The sequence below is a fragment of the Lagopus muta genome, chromosome 12 (assembly GCF_023343835.1).
Source record: "Lagopus muta isolate bLagMut1 chromosome 12, bLagMut1 primary, whole genome shotgun sequence".
NCBI classification, from domain to species: domain Eukaryota; kingdom Metazoa; phylum Chordata; class Aves; order Galliformes; family Phasianidae; genus Lagopus; species Lagopus muta.
The window spans coordinates 3627124-3640590 of record NC_064444.1 but is presented as its reverse complement, the minus strand read 5'-3'; the positions used below and the strand labels follow the sequence as shown (position 1 = coordinate 3640590).

The 13467-nt window shown below is 36.1% G+C and overlaps 1 protein-coding gene across 5 annotated transcripts in view; it reads left to right on the top strand.

Annotated features, from left to right (window-relative positions):
* Window positions 1-13467, top strand: part of CDH13 (cadherin 13) — a 427664-nt gene that overhangs the window by 289141 nt on the left and 125056 nt on the right. For all 5 annotated transcript variants that reach the window (XM_048958117.1, XM_048958119.1, XM_048958120.1 and 2 more), the window contains one exon: window positions 7094-7272. In XM_048958117.1, coding sequence (XP_048814074.1) covers window positions 7094-7272 — 179 coding nt within the window. The remainder of the gene's footprint in view (window positions 1-7093; window positions 7273-13467) is intronic.

Sequence of the window (13467 nt, the reverse complement as noted above, 5' to 3'; positions counted from 1 at the left end):
AGTCAGAGAAAAGCTAGAAGAAAACATTGAATTATAAAGCAGAAATAAGCTAAAGCCTTCTAGAATATACACATATTTTAGTAAGCTCTCTGTATAGCTATTCTCGACTATAAAGTTTGCATCTGCATTTAAACAGCTGAAATCAAATTTGAATGATTGCAAGCAATTCCAATTTCACATGGAAGAGGGAAACCAGCATAGTGAATCATGAGTTATGAGCAACTCTGACAAAGTATTTCAGCTGTCAAACAGTTCAGATCAAAGGCCTGAGTAAATTCAAAGGTCACTCTAGGCAGGAGCTGTCAGGTTTTGGACATTTTACCTATGAAAGTTTTATAAGAGTCGGGGGAAAGAGCTAAGCATCCTCCATCTCCACTCCTGTAGTGACAGGCTACAGTGTAGCTGGCTATTTTAGGCTATTTTAGGATTTGAGCTAGCTTTCTGGCAGCTGTTTGCCAAATGCATTCATCATGATGATAAGTCACGTAGGGACTGTGGAAATTTCTTCAATTGAGGTTTTCAGGCTAAAGAAACCAGTATTCTTTATCTTTTCAAGAATGGTCCTGCATTGTTTTTAGGGAGCTGAATTCCATGGTATTTTAATGTCTCAATTGGTCTTTATTTCTGATTTTCTGACTGGCATCTTATGCTAGCTGAGCTCCAGAGTGAATGCAGCTCCTCTGTGTTTTCTCTGAATGTGTCTAGGGCTGAAATCCTCTCTGAGTGCTGGATAGCTATTCTTTTGCACATAAGTCATTGTTCTGTCATATTCACCTGCTGTGTGATGTTCAGTGCGCATCATCTTTTACATTAAACCTTTCACTTCAAGAGAATGTGTTATATTGCTTTATGAGTTATGTTATCTGACTTGTAAGATTACGTTATGAATTGGCAGTTAGAATATTAGATCAGTGGGACTTTTTATAGCTTATGGTCATGATCCAGAAGGTAATTCATGCCTTTTCTTAATAGACTTTACTGGTCAAAAGAGACGCAAACATGGGAGTGCTGCGTTTTTGCTGCTGTTACAGAATTTAGGCAGAATCCTATTTGGAAAAATATATCTGGCTTAGCAAATGGTATCATCCATGTCACATCACTTGAACTAATGCAAATTCACTTACTGGCATTTCAAATATATCATTGTCTCGCCTGGAGTTGCAGATACCTGAAAGCTCTTAACATCGTTGTCAGTCACATGACTCTGTACCCTATGGGCTATCTAGAGACAACAATAGGTAGTACTCATTCTCAAAAAGTCCCCACCAGCACTGAGTAATTTCTTGTACCTAAACAGCGATATTATTCATGAGAAAAATTTTGCTAGTATTGCTAATGATCATCCTGCCCGTACATCTTCACTATTTTGTTACATTCAACAGAGAATCTCCCGTTATTTCTTCCTCAATTTACATGCTTTCTGGCCACATTAGCTCTCTATGGATAGCAGCCATTCTTCACAATTCTTCACCTCTATTTAACATCTCTGAAGTTTCTTTTCTGTATGAACAGCAATTTGTTACTTGTTCCACATCTGAGATTTAACAAGTCCATCTCTCCGCTACTGCTGACTGTGCAACATGTTGGCATGCACGGTGTGCTGATCAGTGATGCCATCTAAACTCCAGCTTAGATAGTAAATTTATCCAGCATTTGCCAGGCATCTATGTAGATGCTGTGAAAAAGTCCTGTGGAGCACGAAATTATTGCCCCATGCAAATTTAAGATATGCTAAAAGACCAAAGTCATTAATTCTTACTAAATGTCTTCTCTATTGAGAAAAGCCTTCCATTTTTTAATAACATGTGTAAGCTAATAACTGTGGTTGCAATTCAAATGCACTTGATTGGAGACATAATGGGCCTTTCTTCTTATATTTGTTTTGCTTCCCTGGGGCTTGTTGTCTTTAAAGTACAAAATGACAGTCAAACATAATTACTTATAATAGGTGTAGGAGTCAGGAGGCTTTTTTTTCCTTTGTTTCACGCTTGGAAAGTTGTTGGGTTTATTTCTACAGCAATAGGTGTAGAGTGCTTTAGAGATGCTAAGAACCCTCTCATTTTCTTCCTTTTTCTTTTTATTTCTTATTTTCTGATCTCCTTCTTGGGTTAAAATAGCTTTATTTCTTAAGAGTATACTGTTGTGCAACTGATTGTTTTTGATTTACAGAGGCACATCTGAACTTTTTAAGAAGTTGTATTTAGCATTCAGCAAACTGATCGTGTTAATTATGAAATCAGACATTTTTTGTAGTATGCATAAGACACAAAACCAATGTAACTCAATAGTCTGAAGATTTTTAGCACAGTAACTCTGATAAAACCTTTCAGTCCTTAAATTGGATAATATTTTAAGGTTAGTATTGACAGTCATCTTCAAAGATAGTTGTCCACATATTCCAGGCCTTTTTGTAAATTCTTCATTTTTAGTAACAGTAAATTACACTTAAATACAGTGAGAGAAATAACCAGAAGACGTTCATCCAAACAGTGTGAAGAAGTTACAAATCCCTGCGTTTTGCCAGATAAGACCTTTGAAAGTAACTCCTCAGTAGATGTTCAATAAGTCATGTGGGAAAACAGAAGTAAAAATGACTGTATTGCTGTGTAACCCCCCACAAAAACCATAGCTCTGAGTACGACGTGCATTGGTGTAGCACTCAATTATGAATGACAAAACCTGCTCTTCATCAGCTGAGTGGGAATAGTTGTAGTTGCCCACTGTGTAAAAGCCGCTAAAGGAATTGGGCACAAAGTCCTCAGCCAGCTTGGCAGCTGAACACAAAAACAAATTATTAAAATAATTAAAAAAAAAAAAAATGGTTGGGCCTTTTTAGAAGCAGTTTCATCAATTTACTGAACTGCTCCCAGAGTTCTCTTGGCATCTTAACAGTCAAAAAAGAAAATAAAAGAGTGGGGTGGTGGAGGGACAGGAAAAGAAAAAGAAAGGTTAAGCAATGAAACAACAACTTTTTCAAGAAACCATCTGCTCCAATCACCACAGAATTGTGCAAGCATTTTGCTTTACGTCTTAATGCCTAAGGGGAGGTTTTTGCCAATACTTCCAAGCCAACTTACAGGCCGAACGTGCAATCAACAGATTGATAGCTGCAGTATTTGAAACAGTGAGTTGTCTAGTGGAATATGTGCTGGATCAATGAGGAGCACAGAGGTGCAAACAGAGGGCTTGAGAGATTATGGTAATAGTTAAACTGCCCAGAGGGTGTGACAAATAAAGCGTGAATATTGAAATGCCATGGAATAACTGTACCTTTTCTGGGAGAGACTGCCTCAGTGAATATCTGCACATCATCAGCAGAACTCAAAAGTTGCTGATTTTGCAGACATTTGTTCCTCAGCTTGATAAGTTAATATATATTGTTTAACATGATAATGTAGCAAGCTGTTGTTTTGTGGTTTGAAAGCCAGCTGCGTTTGATTGATGCCAGGAATGGAAGTATTTATAAAATGACACTGAATTAGAAGTAGTCAGTTTATGGGTCTGGGGAAATGAATCTTTTATGAAGAATAAAACTTTATGATGAAGAAGTAATACTGAGGAAGCATGCATCTTGATTTAAACACTTTTGGACCGGATATATGTTGCAGAGCCTTTTAAAATAAAAGTTAGTGCAGCTGCATTTTAAGGGATCAGATCTCTTAATGTAGTCTTTGTGGTGGCCCATCCTAAAACGTATGGTCATGTGCATTCTCCATGAATGCCCTAACAGAGATAGTCAAGTTCCTACTTGGAAATACTGTTGTCAGACTTCTCCACAAGGTCCTTGAAATATGCTTTAATTCCTAGTTTAAAGCTGCTGTGATTTTATTTTTTTTTTAGCTGCCAAACCATTCTAATGTTTGCATACGAGCGAGATTTGTTCTGATGTAATAAAGTATGTAGTGCTGTGCTTTGAAATAAATGGACAGCAATGAATTCCAGTTATTTTGCAACATGCTTATGAGAACAAGGCTGCAAGAGAGCTGTGTCCAAGTACAGGCCATTCTCAGCACGGCTGTAGAAGCAGAGTACCATTTGTCAGCTCAGTGCAAGGTTTCCTTTCTGTTCTTAGCAGCGCTATTTGACTTTGGTTATTGGAGTGATGAAGGCATGTAAGTGATGTTTAAAGAGTAGTAATTTTTTTGTGCTGATGTTCATGAACCAAAAACAGATACAATCTTATACAGACTGTAATAATATATAATGACATCTAACAAGGAGTTTTATATGCATTTTTACATCTGTTATGTGAATTTGTGAGAATAGAATAACTTTTACTTAAGCACATCTGCCACCTTGATGGTTAGTTAGATACTAACATTTCTGAACCTTAGAGGCAAGATAGACACAAATGGAACTAATTATCTACTTCCCTACTGGGACTAGCACGCCTATGCAAAGTGATGTAAAAGCCAGATTTTTTGAGTTTCTGAATTTATTTTTTATCTCTCTGCAGCAAAGGAATGGCTACACAGAATAAAAGAATGTCCAGTGAATAGAAAGGTTAAAGAACTTAAGTTGGCAAATCACAATTGTATTCAGCCACTGTATCAAGCCAGTTTCATGCCAGAGTAACTAGAGATTTGTGGATTTACATCAGATTTTAAAATCTGTATCTGCAGTCTTATCGTTAGAAATATTTCTGTACAACTGACTAGAACGACTGTGTAAATAAGATTTCCATCTGAATGTGTGGTTTTGATCACATTCTAAATCTCTGCTGAATATCTCATACAATAGATTAATAATAGTACGAATTTACATTTATTTAAACTATCATCCAATGTACTTGAAGAGCGTAGCATCCCATTAAATTGTGCTTCTTGAGAAGCCATACCAAATATCATTGAATTTCACTTATATTTGAGCACTCTTTTATATCTCTTGATGATTTGCCTGTCTTATTTATTTCAGTAAGGTCTTGTGACCCAGGAGACTTTTGTGAAAAAGGCTATCTAACATGAAAATAAACAATTGTCTTCAAATGCAATGAACACATTTGAAAAAAAAAACATCCATGTGTCAGAAGTTCCCAATGCTTGTAAAAAGAGATGAATGCTCTTCCCTTCAAAATAGAAAGATGTTATTTTTTTTTTCTTTTGAAGAAGTCTCAAACAAAGTAGTTGAAAATATCAGGGCGAGAATCATCTTGTAATATTGGAAAACATGGCATGGCATCCAGTGGCAAGCTTCTTTTTGAGCTGTCTGACCTTTAATCACTGGTGAATAAAACCAACATGCTGTCAGATCTGTTCTATTTCTCTAGGGGGTAGCTCTGCCTGACGTAGCAATGAAGCAAAACCTTTGAGAGCTTATACTCAAGGTCATTACAAGACCTCAAAGATGTACACACCAAAAAAAGCAAAGCAGAAATATATCTGAGCATGACAGTTGTGTTTAACACTGAATGAGGAAATTGTTTTAATTTACGTATTATTTGGGGTTGGTTTTTTTTTTGCATCTTTACCACTGTATTTCATTACATTTGATTTTAAGTAAGCTCTGCTAAAAGACCTTCACAAAGAATAGAAACTCACTGCTTATCAACAGAAAAGAATAGTATTTCTGTTCTGCAGGCAATGTAATGACATAGGCCTTGTCTGTACTAGAAAGTTTTAATCCGATGTTGTTATTTTGGCACAAAAGATTGTGGATACTGTGGATAGCTCAAATAGCATTATATATTCAATATGAAATGAAAATGTTGTATTTCAAATTGTTTTCATTGTGATATTTTTAAGATATAATTCTCTACTGAAAGTCAGCGGGGAAAAGCAAGTTGGCTAATACAGAAGACTTGAACTCTAACAATGAATTATAATTTGACGTTGTGGTTCATGTGTTAAATGATACGTTTTCAGTGCTAAGCTACTTAAATGGAAATTGAATAGTTGGTGGAATTTGATTAAATTTTTTTGGTTGAGACTTTTAGGCAAAAGAGTGAATGCTTCCTTACCTTTCCTATCTGTATATGGTTTACTAGTGTCTTTTGCATTAATTTGTTGCTTTTCTTCATTCACTACTGAAACTAGTTCGCTGATTTCATTGTGACTTTTTTGTTCATTAGGATTTTATCCTTTGTTCAGGCCAAAGAGACACTTCAGTTTTGGTGTGATTATATGTTCCTTCTAGTTAGATATAAAAATGAACATAAAACCTGTTGTGTTTATACCTATAGATTGACTGATTAAAAAATTATAATGGTCTAGGGGTGAATATTGCAGGGTTCAGCCCTACTGTCTAATTGCTTCCTTTCTTTGCTTCCCATAACACAAAGCAAATAAAAGAAGCTTGAATAAAACTCTGTCACCTCTGGTGTGCCTGTGCAAGAGAGAGGATAAGATTTGATCTTGCGATGTGGGAGTATGTACTCCATTAGTTAACAACAATATTGGCAGCTTCTCAGTTGTCTCTGTATTAACCATGTTGTAGGAGAATGGTGGTTTTTTTTTTTCCTCTTTAAATCATTTAAGATTCTGTGCAATCAGTGGCATTAACCCTGTTGCTCTCTATGGCAGAACTGCACGCTATAGGATTTTCGTAATAAAAACAACTTCAGCGCTCTAAAGATGGCCGAGCAAGAGAGTGTTCAGAGTGATCAGAAAGCCCAGGAGTTATGTTCAAGTTAGAATTCTCTGAGCTTTAGTCATGATGAAATTTGTCATATTGGCAGAAGCCTTAAAAATGTCCAACCAATTTTGAGACAGTGCAAAACTGCACAAACTGCAAAGAGAAACCTTTCTGTTATTTCAGCATTGCACCTTCACCAGGAGATCCTGTAGACTTTTTACCCGAAGAATTTAAAGCATGGAGGATCCTTTAGTGATGTTCCTTATGTGGGCAGCAACAAAGTACTCAAATACGGGGTATTTAAGTGAGTCATTTGTTTGCTGCAAACCAGGAAGATTACTTTTTGTTGTTAGCTCAGCAGCAAGTAAAAATAGGATGAATGGAATTACAAAGTATCACATGAAACTACTTCCTGGCCCTGATGAGATAGTTGTTATGTACTATGTCTGGTTTTTGTGTTTGAAAGTAGCATAATAAATGTGCTTCCTAACTGCATTCTGTTGTCTGTCCACCTTTCCCTTAGGAACAACTGTGATGCGGATGACAGCATTTGATGCTGATGATCCTAGCACAGACAACGCTCTTCTGCGGTACAACATCCTCAAACAGACACCTACCAAACCCTCCCCAAATATGTTCTACATTGACCCAGAAAAGGGAGATATTGTCACAGTGGTGTCACCTGTACTGCTGGATCGTGAGGTAAGTTTCCTATCGCAAGATGACATCTTATTGTTTGTGCTCATAACCTTTCGTGAACTGACAAAAAATTAAGAGTGCTGTGAGGAAGGGTGGAGGTTTGGATGCTCAACTGTGAGGAGTCTTTCACAGTGTTCTTTTTATTTCTTATTTTGGTGAAAGAAGTTACGTGCTGTGATCACTATTTATAAATCTAATGGTTCTTCAGTGCTGGACATTTAGTGTTGGCTGATGAAAACAAAGATCTGAAAAATAAAAGAAGGTCAAGCTGGAGACAGCAATTATTTGACAACAGAAGAAATAAAAGGCTTAATTGTATGTATGGCTTGCTATGAGGTTGTTACAGTTTGTTGCTTTAAAGACTTTTCTATAAGTTTGTTTGTATTGAGAGGACTTAGTGGAATAATTAATGTAGTACTCCATACTTAGTATACCATGGATGTACAAGAAAGGAATAATAAAGGGGCAGACAATCTGCATGTAGTTTTAAGATGAAACGGTGTAGTGCCAAAGTCCATGTTGATTACCCATCATTAACGTTACAAGAGTGTGAACCGGTGGCAAAAAATATATAGGTGTAATCATTTCAGGTTAAGAGAATGAACTAGTAGTTATCAGAATGTATGAGAACAACAACGCAATTATGACCTGAATAGTTACTCTGTAAATCAGCAGTTCTCTTAATTATATAGGCCTGTGGGCTCTTAAGGTCCTGAAGGCGACCAGGAGTCTTGCAGGCTCCACCAAGGAAATTCAAAGACCTGAACTCTCTGCTCACCAACCTTGCTGCATTTTGGGTGTATGTGCTGATTTACAGCACTTGTCTTTTAAGTTGGTTAGGTACAGGACTATTGAATGCTCTCTGTATTCAGCATGCTATTTCTTATTTTAACTATATGAAAGTGATGCTCATATGTTTTAGGTGAGTTATTTTTGTGCAAGTTTTTCCAGAATTAGACTGTTCTTGGGTAAAATAGACATATATTATAGACACAAGTTGCAGTGAAACTGAGCTCAAGGCCTGTAGATCTCTCTTCTAAGTTCAGAGGGATTTAATTTCTTTCATATTTGTGTGGCTGGCCACAGACCCATGCCCAAATTTAGTATGTAATCATCACCTCTTTGCCTCAAGTTTCCCTTCTTCATTTTTTTTTTTCTGTTCAAAAGCTTCATTCTGTTTTCTAAAGTCACTTTAGGTATTTTTATTCCTAATAGATAACCATTCTCCAGATTAAACCAATTTACTCAAAATTAGAAAATCAATGGAAGGGAATGAATGTACCTGCTTTTTCTGGTATCTTCCAAAGGTGATTCATGAAATAATGATGCTGTCTCCATACAAGAAACCTGGCCTCAGTCGGACTGGTATTACGACTGAGTAGTAGATCCAGAAATCAAGATCTGAATTCTTTATGATTTTTAATAATAGTCAATTCAGTACTTTTACTTTGAAGGTGGCATGGCAATCTTGGTGAAAGCAGAAAGTAATTTAAACTGTTGCTACAAATGCTGAATTTTTTGTTTTTTTTTTGTTTTTTTTTTTTTTGAGCCAAAACAGGGCTGTGTAACATTTTAACAGTAAAAACAAGTATTATCTGCTGTTGAAGCCCATTCCAATACTGTCTTGTCAAGTGAAAGCCTTCATAAGGAGTTTTCTGTTTCTCTCAAGATGTTGTGTTTTGTCCTGTCATCTTTCTGGGTTTGGCTTCTTCTCCCACTTCCTGCTTATGTATTTCATGTGTATGGGCTGGTTGTCATGCATCCTTTATTGTAACCATCTGTGTACAAAAATGTTCAACATTTTCAATCATAAAAAATAGTTCTGGGGACAAGTGGTCTAATGATCCCGTTCTGAACACTTCTGGGTACCAATATAAATATATATATATAAATGATTTAGGTGTTTCACATGTATGTAGCTCATGAAATTGAATTAGTGTGAAAGCACTGTCTGCCTTGGATACAGAGACGGGAGTTGCATCTGAAAGAGGATATCTCTGTCTAGCTTCTGCTTAGAGATGAAGTATGTGCATGTCACCACCATTGGAAAAAAAAAAAATGATTTGCAGGATGCTAGAAAGCTGATTTGCCACTCCTCTGTAGAATATCAGCTGATATTACTGCCTTGTTATATTTCCTCTGCTGAACCTTTGCAGTACGTGAAGGCTGTATATCAGATCCTTCTGTGAAGTGCATCGTAGAAAGATGGGAAAAAGAAATGGTCACTTCTCTGAAAACCTTGTCAGTAGGTATAAGAACAGGGGGCAAAAATTGTAGATAGAGGAATTAAATGATAGATCAGCAAAGCTCCCATGAAACAGAATTAGTGAACTGTGGGGATGAACAGTTTTTGCCTATTCTCTTCAGCTCCTAATCTTCTTTTGTCAGCATGTCAGCAAATAATGTGTTACAGTATATGTGGATGGAAAGCAGCAAGTTGTTCATTGAAGTTTTCCATTAACTCCTTGGAAAAATAAATGAATGTGGACAGCACAGCTGGTCCTTTTTGATGATTGTGATTGTGGTCAGCTGTGCAGTCAGGTAACTCGGAGTAGCTCCTGAAGGTGCACATGGATTTTATGCAGGGAGATTTCTGCTGGAGAATTCCACTCCTCCAGAAACTAGGGTGGGGGAGGGGAAGTTCTGTTACTCTAATGAATTATATTCTATTAGCAGTTCAAACAGCAACTTCTAGATTTTACTTAAACTCCAATTTGGGTCAGTTGCTTGTGATTTTTCCATCTTTTGTTAGCTGTATTTATTTTGTTTGAATCATAAAAGCTAGTACCAGTCAAAAGGGGGATTATCTTCAGTTATTCCTACTAAGTTTACTGTTTACAGTCATATTAGCCTTCAACTGAGATGAATTACAGTAGAAGTTTCTCAAGGATAAACACAGAGAAGAGAGAATGCTGTTGTGCACTAATTATGTGTATATGCACCAGCGGTTGGTATGAACTGTTAATAGTATGTTGAGATACTGATTGAAGTTACTCATTTTTTCCATCTCTTCTTGTAATTTTAACCATAGGTTTTTATGCTTTTGGCAACTTTCAATGCTGTATAAGACAAATCGACAGCATTTAAACTGTTTTGGCTTTTTTGTAGGTTTTGTAATAATATGATTTTTTAAAATATAGTTTCTTTCATGTTTGTATATCCAAGAAAGCAGGAAATGGAGTTTGTTTCCCAATAGGAGATACTGAGATTTGGAGATGCCAGACATCTGGCAAGTTTTGAACATGCTGTACAGTTCATATTATTTTTTTTTTTAACACTACAGCATTTTCAGAGCAGTTGCCATGAAATAGCTTCAGAAATTTTCATTTCAGTGCAAAGAATACAAAGGCTTTTGCCCTGAAGTAAAACAAAGTTTGGGCATCCAGAGAGCTTAGTTTTTATCTCTGATTAAATATATGTGGGAGGATCACAGCATGCATAAGTAAACATCTATGCTAATAATGAAAATAAGGAGACAAAATCAAATGAAACATTTCTTTTTCTGGTAATACTTTAGGATTAAAAATGAATTCTAAGTAGATGCTTTTTAAAACAATAGAAAGGGGAAAAAAAATGAACTGGATTCTGATGAGCCTCAGGCCGCATCTGTTTGTTCTTCTAGCTGCACAGGACTGGTTTAAAGTGAAGACAATTTTATTAAGTTCCTACAAGCCTTCAAAATTTGATGTTCTGTGAGTTGCTGAACTGAGTATATGTGTATATAGACATCCCACCTTATATCCACCAAGCTGCGGGGTGCTTTTGATTCCTAATGGCAACTGCTCAGGGAAGCTGGGAGTGTTTCATGTCTCCTAAGAAAGCCTCAGTGCCATGCACAATTTGTATGGTCTGAATTTTCTAGCTTATTTTCATGTATATATTTTTCAGATTCAAAATTGTTTTTTCAAAAAAACAAAATGATTTTTCAGGGTTTTGCAATTCTGATAGGTTATCAAAACCATCCATTTTAATTTTCAGAAGGTGTGTAAGGGCACATTTTTGAAGATTAACATGTGCATTTTTTCTTGTGGGATTTAAGCATCCTTGAATGTGTCAGAGATAAAGAGTGCTGGAGAGCAAATTATACCTCCAAATATCCGTTGGAGAATACATTTGATCCATAGATTGAAGAGAAGGATGCCCTTTATGAAAGTGTGTGGTCTAAATGACCCTAAATAGGACACAACACAGTAAAGATAAATAAGAATGAAAGGAATCTTGAGGAAATGTCCTGAGTTTTGTACTTTAGGGGTGGGTTAGTCCATTTCAAGCTGACACTTCTCTGCAGTTAGAAAAAAGTAAAGATTATACACAGGAGGAGAAAACACTTGTATTCTTTTAGCATCAGCTCTTAAATTTCCTCTATGGAACAGTAATCAGTTTTTCTGCTCACCCACAATGTTGTTTTGCCAGTGTTACAGGTGCCTGCTCAGTAGGAAAATATCTGTATGATTTATATACGTTTTGCATGACTCTAATACTACAAGAAAGGTGCCACCACAGTTAAGGGAAATATTTACTCTTCTGTCTGAGAAGTAATATGATTTTGCTTTTGATAGGAACTGCTGCACTTAATTCTGTTTTTTTGTTGTTTTTTTTTTTAAAAAAAAAAGATTTCAAAATATCTGCAACATGCTGGACTATATTCTGACATGTTGTTAAACAACTCAAGAAAACCAAGTATTCTCTGATCCTTAGAAACATTGTGCTGTATTCAGTTAAATAAAAACACATATTCTTCATGAGACTAGCAATCAGCATGTCTGTGTGAAGCCATGTCACCATTTCAGTAAGCTTCTCCTACATATTTTATTTCTGAACTGATCTTGGTGCATTGAGATATTGGTTTTTTAATCATATGTACCTTTCCCTTTCTTTATTGCTTGAAAACATGGAGCTGTGATGACCTTATGCCATAAACAAGAAACCTGGAGGGACTCCAGTCCTTCCTGCTGATGCTTAAGCAGATTACTTGCAGTCATGTATTATTTGACTGAGACTTCCAATTAACTGAATGGCTCTAAGCTTTAAACAATTGCGACAAAAAAAGTGTGTAGCAGCTAGTTAATACCCATTCCTGTCCATACATTGATAAGTTAATGTATACTGGCAAGCAATTTTTCAAGTCAACATCAGTCCACCGATACGTATTCACCAACATGCTATGCATGAAGGAATGAATGCTTGCATAATTGCTGTTATACAGTATTCCCCCAATTCTGCTGTGAGACGTGAATTACAGTGTTCTTGTTGATAGAGTGTAAGTTCTCTGAAGGGAGAGCAGCAGATAACAGAAAAACCTTGTCCTCTTCTGCCAGTGGACACTGCTCCCTTCATCCATATTTTCCATTTTGGAGATGTGTGTTAAGCAGTCAATATACTTATTACTTACTCGATCTAAATGCAAATGCTGAACCAACAGTGCACTCATTTTTAATGAAAAGATATTAATCTTTTCGGCAAATGCATTCTACATTTGATCTTCGTATTAACCTCTAAAATATTCATTTTTATTGTGATTTGCTGGAAAACGTATACCTTGGAGCATATCAGCTCTGAGTTGGAATAATTGTATCTTTTTCTCTTCTCTGATAGAATTCCCACTTGCACACTTTTACCTTGTTTTACAATATAGTAAATTCCATAGCTGGAATTCAGTTTCTACAGAGGTTTGATATTTTAGTGACAGACATGGCAATATCTCATTTCTTTTCCATTTAGAATACAAGATAAACAAAGTATTCATCCTTTGCTCTTGATTAATGCATTTCTTATACTATATACTGTATTTTCAGATGCCTGTAAATTTGGGAAGCAGTGGATCTTTGGACAGTTTTTCAGAGATTATTCCATATTTTACTCTATCTTAAATATTAGAAAATTAGAAAAATGGGGAGAATAATGCTTCCATAATAATTCTAGCTTGTGAATGAGCAGGCAGAGGTGGAAAGTGCTTGCGGGTGAGATATAAACTCATTTAAAGTTAAACTTATGATGAACTTTCCAGCATTTGGCCTTAAATGCATGAAGTAGGATGGAAATTTCTTTGGTGTCAGAGTAATTCTGTTTGCTTCCTGCTTTAATTTTGATGGTAAAATTTAATCTGTTATTCTACTTCGAAAGAGGTTGTGCTAAAGGGATGTATGAAAGTAAAAATTATATGTCATAAGTAATATCACTCAGGTTGAGAATAATAAA